Source organism: Hippoglossus hippoglossus, chromosome 24, assembly GCF_009819705.1.
Source record: "Hippoglossus hippoglossus isolate fHipHip1 chromosome 24, fHipHip1.pri, whole genome shotgun sequence".
In the NCBI taxonomy this organism is placed as follows: domain Eukaryota; kingdom Metazoa; phylum Chordata; class Actinopteri; order Pleuronectiformes; family Pleuronectidae; genus Hippoglossus; species Hippoglossus hippoglossus.
In genome coordinates, this window is record NC_047174.1 from 14,087,373 (window position 1) to 14,105,643 (window position 18,271).

Here is an 18,271-nt window from a genome sequence, read left to right on the forward strand (position 1 = left end):
GAGTTGTTCCAGGGCGCTTCACAGATCCACCCAAGAAGCTGATGATTAGCTTTTCCATCAGGCATTCAGGTGTATCTGCATGGCTCCGAGGGAGGCGGCCATTGTTTGCTGACAAGTGGAGTTCTCTGTCTCCCCCTCTCACTTTCTCTATTGTTGGGGCGAATGGATGGTATGCGGTGTGTCTGATTGGAGGTGAGAGCCATATCGGCCGCTGGAGATCCACTAATGCAAACTCGAAACTACTGTGTATTCACTATTCACAGCCCATGCCCACACAGTAATCAGATAGCTGTCTCACTGACAAACAGCGGTGGGGTGGAATGTGGAGGGAGATGGATGAAAGACAAGGCAAATGCCAGCTTTGTGTTTGCATGTGCATGGTCTGCTCCAACCATACAGTTGTGTAGGTGGTCAAAGCACAGCAGACATATTGTCAGAAAACTGCATCTATTATAATATTTCCCCTCAATAGCTATGCAGCATGTTTAATAACCAGGTCATTCTCTCTGGCCATTCATTTCTCGACGCGATAACTCTGAGGGATGCGCCGCTCTGCGAGGAGGCTTTTTACCAAAGCACGCTCGTGAATTGCACCGTATTTGTCATGTGTCTTTATACGCTATAATTCCAGCTGCAGAATTAATTCAGAGCTGAGCTGCCAGTGTCAGTCAGGAGAATGGAAGGAGCTAAATGAGTAGATATTCCAGCCAAATAGAGGGGCGAGTGTCATTCCAGGTTAATTAAATCCCTGATTTGTGTCTGGCGTGAACAAAGACCACTTTCAGGATCATAGCGGAAAATAAAGGTCCTTTATATCAGCTTGGACGTTGCAAATACAATCACAAGTCCGATCAGTTTTGCACGATTAGTGGCTAGACGGTAACGCACACGTCCGTCCGCACACACGTGCACATGCACACACCTTTCTTGGTGCACATGATGTTGACAACAAATGCTCGCTGCTGGTCAGATTGCCGTGTTTACGCTGAGGTAGAGTGGCTGCACTAGTCTCAGGAAAAATGACCCTTCCTACTGATCAAGGGAGGATTCGCCACCTTTCTTATCTATAGCATCATTCCCCATGTCTCATACAGAACTGTGGCTGCTCTTTATCTCTCCCCAGCATGTGTCCTTATACAGCACAGACTGTGTTTTGTGCCCTAATACGCTTTTACTACGTCTCACAGCCTGCAGTCTCCATGAAATGCTCTGTTAACGCTATAAGACAGTGCAGAAGCCGGCACCCTCTATGATGCTCGGTAGTATACTCCTGTATTTGAATCTCTTAGTCTTTGCCTTTTAGTGGCGTCCTGAGTAGTGGATGGTAGCGGAGATTAACAAAGCTTACAGTTTGGGTTATCTCTCCTCAGGCTGTGGAATATGTTGCTAGTCTCCCGCTGATTTCCATTCTCAGCATCCCCTCATGGTGCCTCATTAAGACGCAGCGAAACAAGAGCCTCCGACCCAGCGCCGCAGCAAGGCCAGGCCTAACATTGTACGGCTGCACCAGATTATACAACTCACTGTGTACTCTTTGCCTTTCGACTGCACATTGGTTTGCTCTAAGCATGTTTTCTCAGATTGTGTTTTGTCACTTTCTGTTATTGCCGTGTATTTTTTTTTCCCAGCGAGAAGGACGAGGGGTGTTTTTCTATGAGTGAGAGAGTGAGCGAAGGGATTTTGGGCATAAGCTGTTGTTTTCTCATTGAGCAACATTTGAAGGTCAACTCTGTGCTGACTAGGGCATTAGTGAGAAGCCAAAGAATTTTATTTCGATATGAATAATGCATTGACAGTGTCTCTGTTTTCAGCCCACACGTTTTTTTTCACTTCATTTAGCCTGCCGCCATTGAAGTTTTAGTGCTGCAGATTAAATTGAAAGTCAAATACAGTTTAACAAGTGTCTTTCCCCATAACAACCATTTGTTATTTTATTATATTTTCTTTTCTTTTTGTATTCCTACATTATTGGTTCCAGCCCACTGCGACCCCCAGAGGATAAGCCATACATAGATAATGGATGGATGGATAGTTCTGTTAACCACTAGCATGCTTTGACCAATCACAGTACAGTATAGAATATGTGAGCTAATTATTATTTATTTTTTGACATGCACTCTTTTTCTGTTATATTTACATACAGGCTTCATTTTGCTTTGGCCGAAATGTCGAATCAAATGTGCACGTGTCACCTGTTGTCTATCATGTAATGAACACTGTTTCCTAAGACCTGCCAGCAATAATGTGTTCCTCAATCTACACTGTTTAACATTGTGTTCTGTTTCTTGTTGTCATGCTTTTTTTTTAATGCACTTGTATTCAAAGAGAAAATTCTGAACCCAAATGTGGCACTGTCTGTTTCTTTTTCTTCTTCTACAGAGATGTTGAAGGAGCTGAACCAACAGCGCAGAGCGAAAGAGTTTACAGACCTGAAAATAATTGTTGAAGGCAAAGAGTTTGAAGTCCACCAAAATGTTCTAGCTTCCTGCAGCTTGTATTTCAAGGACCTGGTGAAAAGGTTTGCCTTCGCTTCCCTTCTTCCCACCAGCTGTTGATCCAATCTGTTCTTTTCATAGGGCGCATTTGTGTCGCTTTTTTTTTTCTTTCTTCTTTTCCCTTCCCCTCTCTCTCTTGCAGGTGTGTGAAGACTTTGGTTCCTAGCACAGGGCCAGCAGCCATTCCTCCCTCTTCCCGCTCAAATGAATGTATCTGAAAGTGGAGAAAAAAAAAAAAAAAAAAAAAAGGTCAACCCTCGTCATTACCTTTCCTCCCCCATGTAGGGCAATTTAACCACATTTCCATTTTAATGAGCAGTGAAAATGTTCCATGACTGGGGACGTTCTAAAACTCACCAAAGGGCCAAAACAAAAGAATCATACCTTCTTCACTTTGGGTGGTAATTTGCCAAAGCTGCACTGTCTTCTCTGGGCAGAGGGATTTTTGTCCCCTGAGCTGCCACTTTTTTTCTGTTGCTGTTTTGTGAGTTCTGCCGCAAAACAGCCTTTTCTTATGCTAATACATCATGGTTAGTCTAATAAGACATTTCAGAGTCATAAACAAAAGGACGAGACAAAAGCGCGTCTAAAACAGCTTAATGAACCACCACTTTCACAGGTTAACACCACCCTTCACTGATGTATTTGTTTGATGTGGATTCAAGTATTCCCTCTCTACTCTGCCCTTCATACTTTTTATTTTTGTTCATGGGCTGTTTTGTTTCCATGGGTGCCTGTCTGTGTCTGTGTCTGTGTCTGTGTCTGTGTGTGTGTGTGTGCATGTGTGTGTCAGCCACAGATCCTTTTAGTGTCTCTAGATGTGTGTGCACAATGTGTGAGAGTGACTGTAAAGTCTGATAGCGCAAGTATGTCTTTTTTTTATCTGCCTTGTTTTCCGGAAGGGGAATACCACAATTCCCTAATGTCCTCATCCTCACTTCAAATCCTTGCAGGTGTTTCAGCTTGATTGAGAGTCCCCCGGACCCAAAGTTGTTTTGCCGCCTTGCTGCTTGTGTGCGCGAGTGTGTGCGCGTTTGTTCTCACTTGCATGGCTGGGGATGAAGTGCTGAGCAAATACAAAGACAAAACAGAAGAGATGCACACACACACAGTCGCTGGCGGTGGCTGGAACGCCTTGGGGAAGTTTTCCACTTTGCCCCGCAGCCATGCGAGCTCATCAGAAAGCTGCTTATCAGCCGCTGCTGCCGCGGCCTCCTCTCTCGCCACCGATACACTTGTTCCTCCTGAATGGGGACGGAGTGAGGAAGACCAGAGAGAGAGCAGGCATAGAAAAGCCACAGAGCAGCATTTGTACTAGGATCACTCATCTCCATGACAGCAATACTCGTAGCGCCCGTGAATAAAAAACGAGACGCTCGGTCTTCCTTTGACCTTGACAAAAGCAGAGAAGCTTCCTGAGAGACTCGAGCGGCTTTGGACAGAATTGAAGCCCCCGTGCTGGTCAACCTGTCCATCAGATTGTCTCGTCTCTGCCTCTTATCCGGGAAGTACAGTCGCCAAATTGTTAATGCGTGAAGACGGGGCTCCTGAAAGACACCGCAGCTCCCAGAGGAGTGGTCGGAGTTTCATCAAGCTCATCTTCATGCCTGCTGCTGCCTACACAGTCAGATTTTTCTTGTTTAATTTGACAGTTTAACAGAGCAAATTCTCATTAATTGGTTAATTAATTGTAAAACTGCTTTGATTTATTATCATAACGCCGTCGTTTTTCACGAGATTATGTCTAAAATAGAAATGTTCTCATTCGACTCCGCACTGGAGAATATCTGATGGATTTGTTATACTAATTGTTAATTTTGGGAGGCGTCTCGGCGTCGATTTAATGAAGTCACGATCATCAGCATTATGCTAACGCTGCACCCTCCACAGTGATGGCTGTTGATATTAGAGAGAATGTGGCGCCCTGACTTTATGGAAATGAGAGGTGTGTTAGAAATGGACAGCGGTGAGAAGTTGACAAGAGAAGGACAGAGACGTGGGAATAAATGTCAGTAACGAGCGTACGGGGGGGGGGACAGGAGAGGAGGAGAGCGTTTTGGTCGTAGCTGAGAGGCGTTCGCTGTCAGGCGGAGTGTCACAAGCTTGGTTAGACAGAAGCGAGGACTACCAAAGGCCTCTCGTGTGCCATCCTGGTCACTTTTTCAATGAGTTACGGTGACGCTGCCGGTGGCTCGCTGCCGTCCACATCTTTATAAGGTCACATAAGAGACGCAGAGACATAGAAAGAGAGAGAGAGAGAGCAAGACTTCATCTCTTTATATGTTCGGTACCCACTCTCCCTCGCCCATTTCATTCAGGAGGGGTTCACTGCTGTTTAGAGGCCCTGTCAGCCCACTGTAAACCACCTGTGTGTGTGTGTGTGTGTGTGTGTGTGTGTGTGTGTGTGTGTGTGTGTGTGTGTGTGTGTGTGTGTGTGTGTGTGTGTGTGTGTGTGTGTGTGTGTGTGTGTGTGTGTGTGTGTGTGTGTGTGTGTGTGTGTGTGTGTGTGTGTGGCCCCAGCTTTCCCTCAACCATCCTCTTTTTCTCTGGAAATGTGTGTGTGCAAATGTATTAGATATGAAGCGTCTACACGTTTTACTTTGTGTGTGTATGATTGTGTGCATGCTTGTGCGTGCGTGCGAACACGAAAGATGGAGGGACATAATTCTCATGTGTTATCCAGGCAGGCTGCCATTAGTCAGAGTAAAAGTAGAGATGTAATACTGGAGGGTGAGGGAGTGCACATCACACTTATTTTCCCTGACCTACACACACACGGGCACACACACACACACACGTTTGTACTTCTATCTTAGTGAGGACAGCCATTGGCATAATGCATTCCCTAGCCCCTTACCCTTACCCTCCAAACTAAATGCCTAACATTAACCCTTAACCTAACCTAAACCTATCCCTAAAACCTAGCCCTTACCCCTAAACAGTCCATTAGAGGGGGGTCAGAAACTGAGCACCGGCCAAAATGTCCTCACTGTAGGTTGTCGGCTCAGACTGGTCCTCACAAAGATAGCTGTACAAGAGCACACACACATGCCAACCCAATGACTCACTCACGAAATTAAAGGCCTTATTGGAGAAGAGCCAACATGTAGCAGCATAGAATGACAAAGTAATTATGAAAATTTGTTCAAATTCCTTTTAATCACATTTTGTAGCCCATCTTGACAAGGACTCACCGGCAGAGGAGATTTTGTATCACAAAGGGACTTTCCTGCGTGAATAAAAAATATAGAATAGAATATATAAAAGGGTAAAAAATAAAACACATGCATTTTCAAATTTTTGCTTATCTGGCAAATTTTAAATCCTCGCTTTTCCAACATAATCCTCCAATGTCTGCCTCCCTCTTTTAGGTGTTCTCCTCCGCTGCCTACGCTCACCTAAAATATTCAGGCCTCCCCTAAAGTATATGTTCATTCAACCAGCCAGCTCAGCCCACGGTACCTGAAGAATGTAATGCCTCTCCGAAATGTGCGCACACGTCTGCCCTTGCCCCCACCCAAAAACCTATTACCCTACCCTTTAAAGGACCGATGCACAGAGCAGGGAGACAGATCATCTCCGGTAATTCCATTTTACCCCTCGGGATTTTCAAATAAGTGTGCTCCGCAGGCATTTAATTTATGGCCACTGCATCAGTAATGTAAAAATCTTTCAGCAGTCCTGACACATGCTTTCATGCCATTTGTTTTTCCTCCCTTCTTCCCCCTCTGTCAACTCATGGCTTTCACTGTGCCTGTGAGCCAGAGAGTGTTATAAGATGGGCAGGGAGCTATGTTTAAGCCCATTACAGTGCAGGCCCTGTGTGAACTCTGCAGCTGAGCCCTGTGAGCACTGCTCAGCCCTCTGTTGTTACCTCCAGGGAGACAAAAGACACTGTAATACTCCTCTGGGATTTCAATTAGACGATATGTTCTGATTGGCTGACTTTAAAGGGTCAGCTCATCCAAATCACAAAACATGTTTTCTACACACCCAAATTCTCTTAGAATTTCGAGTTTCAAGAAAAGAGGTTTTCAAAGAATCGAGTCCTGCTGTCGCAAATCTTTTGTTGTTGTTAGTTGTTATGTTAGGAGATCCAGTCCCCAAAAAAACCTGCCTTGATGATGTAGTAACTATAATTAATTTTTTTATTTTATTTTGGTTCTTTAAACTCAAATTTTTACCAGATTAAGGCACTATAATTATAGAAATCAAATAATAAAAGATTTCTTATCGTGTATAATTTTTTTGCTATATATATATGTATACACTTTCTACTATATAGACACTGTCTACTATTTTCAGACAGATCATTTCTTTGGAAGAAAAATTGTTTTTAGAAATGATGTTATCCATTATTTTCTCAAAGGAAATTTAGCTCTGGATTGTTTATTTTTATTAGTGATACCAATAAAGAACCAGAAATTGAATTCCTGGTTGACCCCCATTAGTCAAATAAAACACTTTTTCTAACACATTTTCTTATTTGTCATTGAACTGGCCCTTTAATAACGAAGCTTCACATCCATATTCACATTGGCTTGTGCATTTTGCTCTGCCATCACTCCTCAAAATAAACTTTTAGGTAAAGTTTTTCAAGTTTTTCAATCAAGAGTTCTGTCAAACCAAAGTCCACATTTCTTCCCCCCCCCCCCTCTCACGTTGATGGCCCTCGGCTCACACTAGGACACAGCTTCGGGCTTTTAAACTCTCCACCTGTCATCCTGTCCTCTTTGTCCTTTTAGAGTGTGTCTGACACAAACCAGGCTCTTTCCAGCCAAAAGAACCTCAGCATCACTCTCGTACCTGACGCTGTAACGTGGCCTCATTACTGGAACGCAAACGCAAGCAAAAACTTGAGTCCCGACACTGACGGAGCTCACACATTATGTGCGTTTATTTTTTATAATTTATTCCTGATTTATGTTGTGACAGGGGATGTAAATACAAACCTATTTTGGCCCAGAAAACGTAGGCTTTGCATCGGAGTAACCGTCCATCTTAACATGTCTTCGTATATAGCGAATCTACTTCCACGGAGAAAAAAATGGTCTTGTAAGAGAAAGCTAAAAGTATCGCTTGTAAAATGGGCTTTTTTTAGGTTGAGGGATGTATTAGGAAGGGTGAGCTTGTGTTTGTGTGCGTGTGTGTGTATGTGTGTGTGTGCGTGTGTGTATGTGTCTCATGCTGCTCCCCTCCTTCCTCTCTCCCTCTGCTCACCACCATTTTTGACAGTCTCTGCTGATTTTAAGACTTCCTCTTGAGTAAGTGGTTGGTTCACAAACAAATCTCTTTGCCTGAGTGTGCCCATCTTTTTCTTTCCCCCCTCGGCCTCTCTCTCTCTCTCTCTCTCTCTCTCTCTCTCTCTCTCTCTCTCTCTCTCGCTCTCTCTCTCTGTCCTCTGTCTTCCCTTCCTCCCTCTTTCACTATTTAAATTTGGAGTCTGCAATCAGATGCAGCATAAATATCCACCTCTTTAAGTAGCTCTAGAAAAAAGTCATTACCATAACACAAGTGCTCAGACAAAACAGACTACCACTTGAGCCGCTTCCAATTGCACTAATTGACCAGGTTGATGAGCATGCTCTTCTTTATATTTTTAGCCCTTTCTCCCCCATCTTTTCTCCCCCGCCTCCCTCCATCACTTTAACCCTGAACAGCACTCCCCCCTCTCCCTTCCCTTCTTCTTGTCTTACTACCTGCCCCCACTGCAGGGCTTTGTGCGGAAAAAGGGGCAATAACACTGTGTGGCTTTTTGCTTTGCAGGAGGAAAAAGAGTAACTGCCTTGGTTTTTCCAGCCAATGTCCATCCAGAGACAAACGCCATTGTCTTTTATTTTATCTTATTTTTTTTTGGATGTCCTTCTCCCCCCTCTCACCTCCTGAGTGCGCTTTAAATGACAACTAATGTCTCAGTTCATACACTACAGGCTACTGATGAGTATTGCGGCGGGGACAAAGGCTCCCTTTAGGTGTGATGGTGGTTTTTGTTTCTCTCGGGGGTGGGCGGGGACATCTCTTATTTAAAAGACCAAGGCACAGTCATGGAACAACCCAACCCCTCCCTCAGAAGGATGGCTGCTGGCTCCCTGTGGAAGAACCGTCTCACCCTGCCCCCCCCCTCCCTCCCTTCCTTTTTGCTCCACCTCCCTCTCCCCTCCTCTTCTCGTCGTCACTCTAACCATTTCGTCTACCTGTCTCATCTTGTTTGTTTTGCTGTCCCGTGTCTCACTAAATGCTGACTGTCTGTCATGATTTCTAATCCCACAAACTGTCTCCAGCAGAGAAGTAAAAGACACACACACACACACACACACACACACACACACACAGGCAGGGAGTGAGAGAGAGAGAAAAAAAGGCAGAGCATTATCATTGTGCCGCCATGACTGACAGAAGCAAACAGCTTCCATCCATCTTAATGTAGAGTACTTTTCATATTGTTGATGTCCGTAGCCACGGGAGGAGAGACAAAGTAGTGGGGGCATGTGTACTGCTGGGCTTTGATTCCATTTATTTTGCCCTTGAGTGGATTATTGTTTCACATGGGACATTAAACATGGGTGGCGAGGTGTTATTTAACGCTCTCATACCTCCCCGGGGGGGAACCCTGCATGTGAACTAATCTCGGCCATTTGATCCCGGTGAAGTCACAACGCGGCCCGGCTCTGAAAGCAGCTCCCCGCATATCCCACTCTCTGCATTAGGGAGGGATATCGTATTCTATTTAATTTGCTCATCCAAACACTCCCTGGCACCTCTCACTCCGCCTCGCCAGCGGGAGTGGATGCATTGCTTCGATACCCAGCAACCCACACGGCAGCGGCGTAGGTTCAGCGAGGGCCCTCCAGTGCCACACGCGTCATTTTCATCCTATCACATGTCAGCGTTACGAACTGTGACGTCCCTTTTCTCTTTCTCTCTGTTTTTCTGTCTGATGGCTCCAACGTACTCTGCCATGTATGCATGTCCACCTCTACAACTATGCATACATGTAAACACACGTGTACTAAGCATGCCTGTTGAAACAAAGTAATAACTCCTGTTTGCCTAATCCTTGTTCAGAGGGGACATTTTGTTTCAGATGCAGCACTATAGTTGCAAATGTGCTAGTCCCATAGAAAAGTAGAAACCATCCAAAGTTCTGTTTCTGTCCCCTTTTCACATTATGTTCTTATCTTATTGTGTAATGATTCTCTTATTTTCTCCTCACTCGTACTGGCCAAGGTGTGTTATAGGTGTTGTATGTAGCGTACACGTATCTGTGTCCCTATCTTCTTTTCTGTTCTGTTTCCTCGATTTCCTTCCCCGCGATTCCTCTAACCCCTCTGTCTCTGCCGTGATTGGTTGACCCAGGTCTTCGGGGGAGACGAGGAGCGGGGAGACGCTGGAGCTGAACATGAGCAACATCAGCGCCGACGTGCTGGAGCTGCTGCTTGAGTTCGTCTACACGGGATCCCTGGTCATCGACTCGGCCAACGCCAAGACGCTGCTGGAGGCCGCCAACAAGTTCCAGTTCAACACCTTCTGTAAAGTCTGTGTGTCCTTCCTAGGTAGGTGTGGCTCAGAAAGTGTGTGTGTGTGTGTGTGTGTGTGTGTGTGTGTGTGTGTGTGTGTGTGTGTGTATACTCATTTTTGTTACATGTATGGGCAAAAAATTTCATTTCTGAGCTCCTGGTTAAGTTTAGGGGTAAGATTTGAATTGTGGTTAGGTTAAGGTTAGGCGAGGTTTGGTCATGGTTAATGTTAGGTTGGGTTAAAAACACTTAACTTAGTGTTATATAGGGGCATTTAAGGTTAAGCAGTTAAGGTCAGGGATAAGGATTTGGGTAATGCCGTCCACAATGAAAGGGAGTCAATGCAAAGTCCTAATAAGATAGCTGTGCAAACTTGTGTGTGTGTGTGTGTATGTGAGTGCAATGTTTATGTCAACTAGTATTCATGATTATTACATCATTATATCCCAATGCAACCTTCCCTGCTGAGTGTAGTATCAACAGTTTTGTGTGTTTTCATGCACTGTCACGCATCATCAATACACACACTCACACTTGCAGAGTTTCTTAGGCAGAACCTTAATTTACCTCCCTTACTTAAGCCCATCACGCTCCGGTCTCTCATGTTTCCAAAGCCAGCAGCTGTGTGAGTACGTTCTCAGTCAGGCACGGTGCCTCTGAACTCGTCCCAGCGGGCAGGACCGAGCGCGGGGGGCAGATTTATAAAAAGGTCAGGGAACAATTGTCACTTAAATGTCAAATCCTCTGGCCTGAACCGTGATGGAATTGAAAAATAGCAAAACAGATTGATACTCTCCCTTGATGCTTCGACAAGGTATGGAAAGTGGAGCAAAGGGGGGAGGGGGCCTGCAGGAGGTCACGTGAAGCACAAATGGCATGTTCCAGATTTTAGTGGGTCGGGCGACCAAAAAGCTGCAAATGTCAGGTTTTGCATCCCATTTACTAAGTTGTTTTGTTGTATTGGTAACACAAGGGAAGTGCATGTTGGCGAAAAAGGTCAGCGACGAGAAAGGGAGTGAAAAGAAAGTAAAAGAAAAGCAGCAGTCCACGTTATTGATTTGTTTTTCTCGATTTGGGAACCTAAAAAAAGAAAAGAAACATGGAAAACAGGGAAACCATTAGTAGACTTCATCGCCAGGGAGACGTCAATCCATTCTTCCTCGACAAGGTACATGACATTTCGGCGCATTAGAACGAGAGAGATACGGGCGCGGGCGTGCGTCCTTGAGCAGAAAAATTGATACGGTGTCAGAAATTATTGAAGTTTGTAACAAATACACACAGAAGAAACAGCAAACATCTCCATGACCTACTTTTTCTCACACAACCTCAGATTCAAACAAACACAAACTGTCATTTATTGTGTGACCGCTGCTCAGTGAGGAACCGTGATTGCTTTTTATTATCTATTATCTGGAGGTGAATTGGCGACATGCTCCACACTTCAACTCTTATTACCGCGATGAGAAGCTTTTCACATATTTTTAGTGACTCTACCTAATATTCATTTTACATGCCCTGCATCTCCGTACATCTGAGTGGACTCGCGCTTTTATCCAGCAAATTTAATTACAAACTCTTCTGCATTGCATTGAAGAAAGTGATGAAAGGAATATGCAACATAAAGCGCATATACAAGCGTGCACTCACACGGTGTAATAACTCTTCATATCCACAAACGGCATTTCAGAGGGACATTTTCAAACAGCCCTTTGTTTTGCCACTAACCTCCTCCGCCCCCGACTCTGGTGCAGCGTGAAACCAGCGTTTATTTGTTCTCTGCTTTGGCCTTTGTTTAGTTGTGATCCTGCAGATGTTAGGTGACCTTTATTGGCTGATATTAGTTTAGGGAAGACTCTAAGACTCTGTCTTCAGTGATAAAAGACCTGGCGTCGCTTCCGCTCTGATGGCTATTGTTTAATCAGGCCTCTTTTAGTGGCCACTGAGCCAGTCGATCTGTGAGTTAATGTGTGTGTGTGTGTGGGTGTTTGTGTGTGTGTGTGTGGCAGAGAACCAGCAAGTTTTCCTTTGATGAATGGCGATGTGCGTTAAAAAACTAAAATTACAGACACACAACCTTAAAAGCAGCATCCTTACAAGAAATCACAGACGGTTGCGTAAGCCTTCTCCCCGCTGGCCTGGCCACGCGGGTAGTTTTATATTTACTATGAAACTACACAACCACTGTGTGTGTGTGTGTGTGTGTGTGTGTGTGTGTGTGTGTGTGTGTGTGTGTGTGTGTGTGTGTGTGTGTGTGTGTGTGTGTGTGTGTGTGTGTGTGTCTGTGTGTGTGTCTGTGTGTGTTTAGTATACCCCGAGATCTGACAGGACTTATTTAAAGTGGCCCCACTAATCCCAAATCCCGCTCCCTGCCATCCAGCACCTTGCCTGGGCTGTGAGCGATCGATTCCCCTTGTTGTTTGTCCCCGGAGCTTTTTTGAGTTATTATACTTGTTCTCCTTTAGTCTCAGGCAGATACACCCCCCGTTAGGCTACGGCTCTGCGCCACCAGCAGTCACTCTTTCTGTCCCTGTAGCTTTCTATGTCTGTGATCTTTTTATGGATGTCAGAATTTTTTTTCACCCGTCTTAATCAATCTGCCAATGTCTGATTTTTCATGTTTTGCTTTGTCCGTCCCCTCTGTCTTTCTTTCTGTCTCTTGGACCTTGTTCATCAACTTTAGAGAAACAGTTGACTGCAGCTAACTGTCTCGGAGTGCTGGCCATGGCCGAAGCCATGAGTTGCACGGAGCTCCACAACATGGCCAAAGCTTTTGCACTGCAGAACTTCCCTGAGGTACGTAGAGATTCATTATTTCATGTTTTTTTCTGTGGAACAAAGTTGAAGTTGAAATAAATTACGAGTGAGTAAGACTAGAAAACTAGAATGGCACTCAGTAGAGCACGTGCCTCTGCCATTAGGTAGAATTCAATCAAACTGCACCAAACTATGCACACTTATAGATATCAGTCGTCTAAATATACTGGATTTTTTTAATCAAGATCCATGAATGAAAGAATGAAATGAAGGATCAAAAACTGCAATGTTGAAAGCTGATGTGGTGGGAATTTGTGTTGAATAAAGAGCAAAGTCAACACGGGTCTTTCTGAGATTTAATTTGGAACATGCAGATGGACTCATCACATCACTTACATGAAGGGAAACTGAGCTGAGTAGTGGCAAGCTCTTCAGGCCGTCTACTCTTGTGCTGTCCTTGGACCTGCAGTGTAGTGTCAGCACTAACACTTAGTGTGCCTTGCAAAGATTGTAAAGAACACTGTGTCAAATGAAAATACCATTTACTGTTTGTGATAAGGAATAAGAAAGACATAAATAACATAAAGCTTAGAAATTTGAATTTCTGGATTTTCACCAAAATACTGTTTACTGGTAATCTGTCCAGTAGCTTTTGCGTAATGTTGCTTACAAACAAACAAACAAACAAACCTAAACAAACAGAGAATGGTGTCTTTGGTGGAGGTAATGATTCGAAAGTCTTCACCATTATAGAGATAACACCATAAAAATGACTTGTTTTGCTTGAACATCATTTTGTGAGACTTGCTTTACACTGCACAGGAGAATATTTTCTACCCCACTGAACTAATCAGTTTTACATGTAACATGTAACATTGACGAAGTGCATTAGATGTTGCATATTTTAAATTCAATCTAGCAAATGCATGGATCTGTTTGTTCAATAGCAAAATTAAAAGGCTTCGCTCGGGTAAAAGCTTTCACCAGATATAAGGTCATTTACTGTAGGAGCACAATGTACTGTACTGTGTGCGACTAACTGCACTTTCCACTTGTTGCCATGCCGCTGTTAGATAGGCTGATGAAAAGAATATACACAAAGACACAAAACACACAGAGACAATGCAAAGACATTTGCCTGTAGCTGACGAGGAATTTCGATAACATGAAACCACGTAGGACAGAAAATTGCTCTCCAGCACTCTGGAGTTATAAAGCGATCTATAGAGCGAGAGACAAATCTGAATTGATTTCTCGCTCTATAGACGGAGTAGTGAATTAGTAAACCAGTAGCTGCAACACATAAGTCTCTCTTTGGCTTTGTTACATTTCTGTTTTTGTACAAAGGGATAAGTTAGATATATACGGCTGGAGCTTCCTGCTTACTGAACATTGGTACGGATCTTCCAAACAAACTCTTGGAAATACAGATGATTGGCATACTTCTGAAAATGTAACTCTTGTAATCTTTCAAATCAAAGCAGCAAAACTGAGCTTTGATTGGCAGTAATCAACTCGAGCAAAGAAAGACTACGGTTCATGAAAGAAAACCACATCAGTAGGGAAACGAGGAAATATCAGAAATCACATTATTGAAGTCGGCATTTCCCAAAGAACTAATTAAATCTGTGGTGATAACAGGGGTGAACACGCATGCACACAAATGTGTACATACACACGCAGGGAAGTCACACTCGCGCGCAACAGATTCTGAGTGATGGGTACTGACACTAGGTACCAGGGATCGATAAGTTGTGGAATGAGAGAAAAACTGCAATTGCATGCTACAACCGTAGCTCAAACTACAAGGTTTGACTGTCTGCGTGGATGGTAAAAACATTATGGACCATAGCACTTGATAGCTCGTGGTAGTGCAAATGAGCGTGCTATTTTTATGAGTGTAAAAACGTTTTAAACTTTTTTTTGTTCATTATAAAACTGTGTCGGGACAAATTAGAATATTGCGGCCTGCCACAGTCTCGATAATCGATGGGAAACACTGAATGTAGTAAATGAGACACTGCAATTTAACTGACTGGTGATTTTGTCCTCCACGACCCGTCAGGTTGCAGGACAGGAGGAGATTCTGAGTGTTTCCAAGGAGGACCTGGTGGCCTATCTGTCCAATGACAGTCTAAACACAAAGGCGGAGGAGCTGGTTTATGAGACGATCGTCAGATGGATCAAACAAGACCCCAACTCCAGATCGCAGGTAATAAAGAAAGAGTGATGAGTGTGTTTGTGAATTGTCTGAGCACACACTGCAGGTGTATCATGGGATGAAAAAGTACGATAAAGCCCTTGTTACCACTGACAGTACAGATACTGTACGTCTGCAGAGCCGTATTACTTTAGTTGTTGCATCGACCCTCGCTGTCGGCCCCCGAGAACTGCACAACATGAAAAACAAGAGGAGTTACTCCTCACTGTATCGTAGGTAGTGTTCATCAGCTTTGTGTTTCGGATTGCAGCCAAACGCAGCAGTGGTTGATAATCCCAGGAGCGCTTTGCCCTCAGAATGTGCTCTATTCTTAGTTTCACTTCATTTGTTTGTACCGCATGAAAATAACCAACAAAAAGACACAGCCCCCTTTCTTCTTCTGTCCACCTCACAGGTGTTTAATTGTACTCCTGCTGACTGTTAATCACGATCTAAGGTCATATCGCCGAGATGGGTATTGACACATACTGCAGGTAAAATTTTAAAGAAATGTGGAATCAATAAGCCTCAAGGTCAGCATTTATGAAAAGGTAAATAGACGCAGCGCTGCAGACGGATGTCCATCTGGCGGGCGAAAGCCTCGGGTCCTGAGGATCTTTTATGGATTCAGTCACAAAACCCCATGAATTTGAAACTGACGATTTTAAAGTATTTTATAGCTGTTTAAAAATGGAGGTGAGATGATTATCAGATAAATTACACCAGTCCATCACTGTAAGAGTCACTCACTCAGAGTAATGTCTTCTCATCAAGCAGCAAGTGAGGGAAGCAGCCTTATATCAGCGGAATCAGGTTCGGCGCAGACCTCTGCAATCAATGTTACTTTATCGGCGCCAACTTTTATGGGGTACATCCATCAATATTTGAATTTTTCACCTTTCGGATTAAACATTTAGCGTTTATCCTTTGATACGTGGCGCTCTGAGATTATAGTGAAATCCATCTGGCAGGTATTAAGTGTCGGACAAAGCTGAAGAACAAACTGCAGGAAGCTGACGGCGATGCTTGTCAGAAATAAGATAAAGGGGTTCTTCACTTAAGCCATTTTCAGACATGAACGCCGGAGAATTTCTGCGCAATTGTATCCCAACTTTCTCTGGAGTTTGCAGAAGACAGGACGTAACGTATAAATTCCACTGCGGAGATCACAGCACATCAACATCAGCGTCGGCCGGTGTCACCAAAACCTCTCGAATCTCGTCGTCTTCATCTGCGTTTTCTACTTGTATGACTCCTCTGTTTCATCGTGACACATTTGTATTGTCGTCGTTTTTTCATCATTGCATCTGTCGTGTGTTAGAAATGGCATCAGTGCACCCACTTGCTCACCGTGAATCCTCTGGAGAATCTGTGTTCTCACATCATGTTTCTACTAGGGGGGGCCGGCTGGAGATCAGTGCATGTCCCAATGCAGCTTTTAAATAAGAGAGAAACAATATAGAAGGTTTGTTTGACATGGGTATCAATCTCTCCTCGGGACAAATCCACTCAAATTGGACTTTGTGTGGGGACTGATGGGAAAATTTGACACGGTGGCCCTGCAAAGTCACATGGAGCCACGAGAAGGCCGGTGCGCAGCTTTCAGGAGAACATACGATCCCTGTCATCCGTGTGGGGGGGGGGAAAGCCTCCAGCCAGCTCAGTTCAGTGGACTCCCGCAATCACACACTCTAATGGAGAGGTGCAGAGGTGAGTTACTCTGATGGAGTAGAGAGAAAAAAAGAAAAGAAATGGAACATTTTCCCGGTTGTCTGAACAACCTGCCGCACTGGTTCCTGAGAAGAGACACAGAGTCACCCCGTCTCCAAAGAGAGGGAGAGGGAAGGAGAAGAAGGAGGGGTGGGAAGAGAGTCGGAGCGAGAGAAAGAAGCAGAGCGAGACAGAAAGACAGAAATAGCCGTGGAGTGATTGAGAGAAGAGAAAGCGGTGGCGAGAAATGAAGAAAAGTGGAATGGAGAGAAAGAGCCACTGTGTTCTAATCTGATATCCAGTGGTTTGTGCTCCTGCGCAGAGGCATGACATCCAGGGAGCGGAGATGCGATTGAGCTCTCGGTCAAGCCCAACTCTCCTGCCCATGTGTGACCGGAAAAAAAGAATAAAGAAACAACTAGCAGGGCCTGGTTCCGGCAGAGAGAGCAGGAGAGGAGGACGGCAGGGAGAGGATAGACTGCTTGCCTCATGCCACAGGAGAAGGTCATGCGATCCTAAGGGCTGACTTTACATGCATGGCCCACCACCAGCTCATCACTCCCATGCTCCCTCGCCTCCATCCCATCTGCCCGTTCGGAGGCAGAGAGCAGCGGAAATCACTCCCCCAGAAACTGTGACACTTTTTAATGACATGTCAGGGCAGAATGTCACAGCGCTGCCGAAGAGCTCAGGCAACACGGGGGGAAAAGCTTGAAGCCTTGAGCTAAGTTTGTATGCGTTTTCATTCGTCGGAGCGTGTGCGTTTATGTGGGTCTTTGTGCGTTTGTGTGTCTGTGCATGCGCTGTGGGTTGTAAGCTGCAGGCTACAGAGTGGAAAAGTGGCATATTGAAGGCGCTGGGTAAATAATATGCAATTTTCTCTCTCCGGTATGCTGTCACTAACATCCAATGGCACCAGGAAACGGGGCCCGGACATCGCTCAGAGACAGAGGAAGAGCATTGGAGTGTTAATAATGGTTTGCTATGAGACACAAAGTCACTGAATGAAAGACGACAGCCATTACAGGTTTTTTTTTGATTGAGTATCATTGAAGGTTTGCTGCCCTGCAAGCATCTGTATACATCTGTTTCTATATTTAGAGAAAAATGGGTAATGCTGAGGGGAATCTCACAGTTTTTTGTTATTTAAAAAAAAAAGCAGCCCTAGGATAAATTATATATATACTGTATATATATATAATGTACCTATACTCTCTATAAACAGATTGTGCTCGTGAATATGCAGAATCTGTTGGCAAGGGATGAGATTTTGGGGGAGAAGGCTTCTGGATTCTAGTTTAGCCGATCACAGTCCGTGTGGAGACCAAAAGAGGTGGAACATGCGTCAGCTTTTTATTTTATTCCCATTTATATGCAGATAGCTGTTAACAGAACTTTGCCTAAATGTTGCCTGGACCTGAAACACCTGCAAAAAGTGTTTGTTGTTTAATATGTAGAAACATAAAATCTTGTGGATTAGTCGGACTGTAAAGTGTGTACGCCGCATTGGAGGACGGAGTCTTGGCCCGGATATCCAGTGTCTACAACTGAAATTCATATAACTTCCTGAAAAATAGCATAACAGCAATTCT

The 18,271-nt window shown here is 44.3% G+C and overlaps 1 protein-coding gene across 5 annotated transcripts in view; it reads left to right on the forward strand.

Moving 5' to 3' along the window:
- The window catches only part of LOC117758140 (kelch-like protein 29), a 226,329-nt gene that overhangs the window by 139,251 nt on the left and 68,807 nt on the right, over positions 1 to 18,271 (forward strand). For all 5 annotated transcript variants that reach the window (XM_034579550.1, XM_034579549.1, XM_034579548.1 and 2 more), the window contains 4 exons: positions 2,380 to 2,518; positions 9,852 to 10,048; positions 12,696 to 12,808; positions 14,835 to 14,981. In XM_034579550.1, coding sequence (XP_034435441.1) covers positions 2,380 to 2,518; positions 9,852 to 10,048; positions 12,696 to 12,808; positions 14,835 to 14,981 — 596 coding nt within the window. The remainder of the gene's footprint in view (positions 1 to 2,379; positions 2,519 to 9,851; positions 10,049 to 12,695; positions 12,809 to 14,834; positions 14,982 to 18,271) is intronic.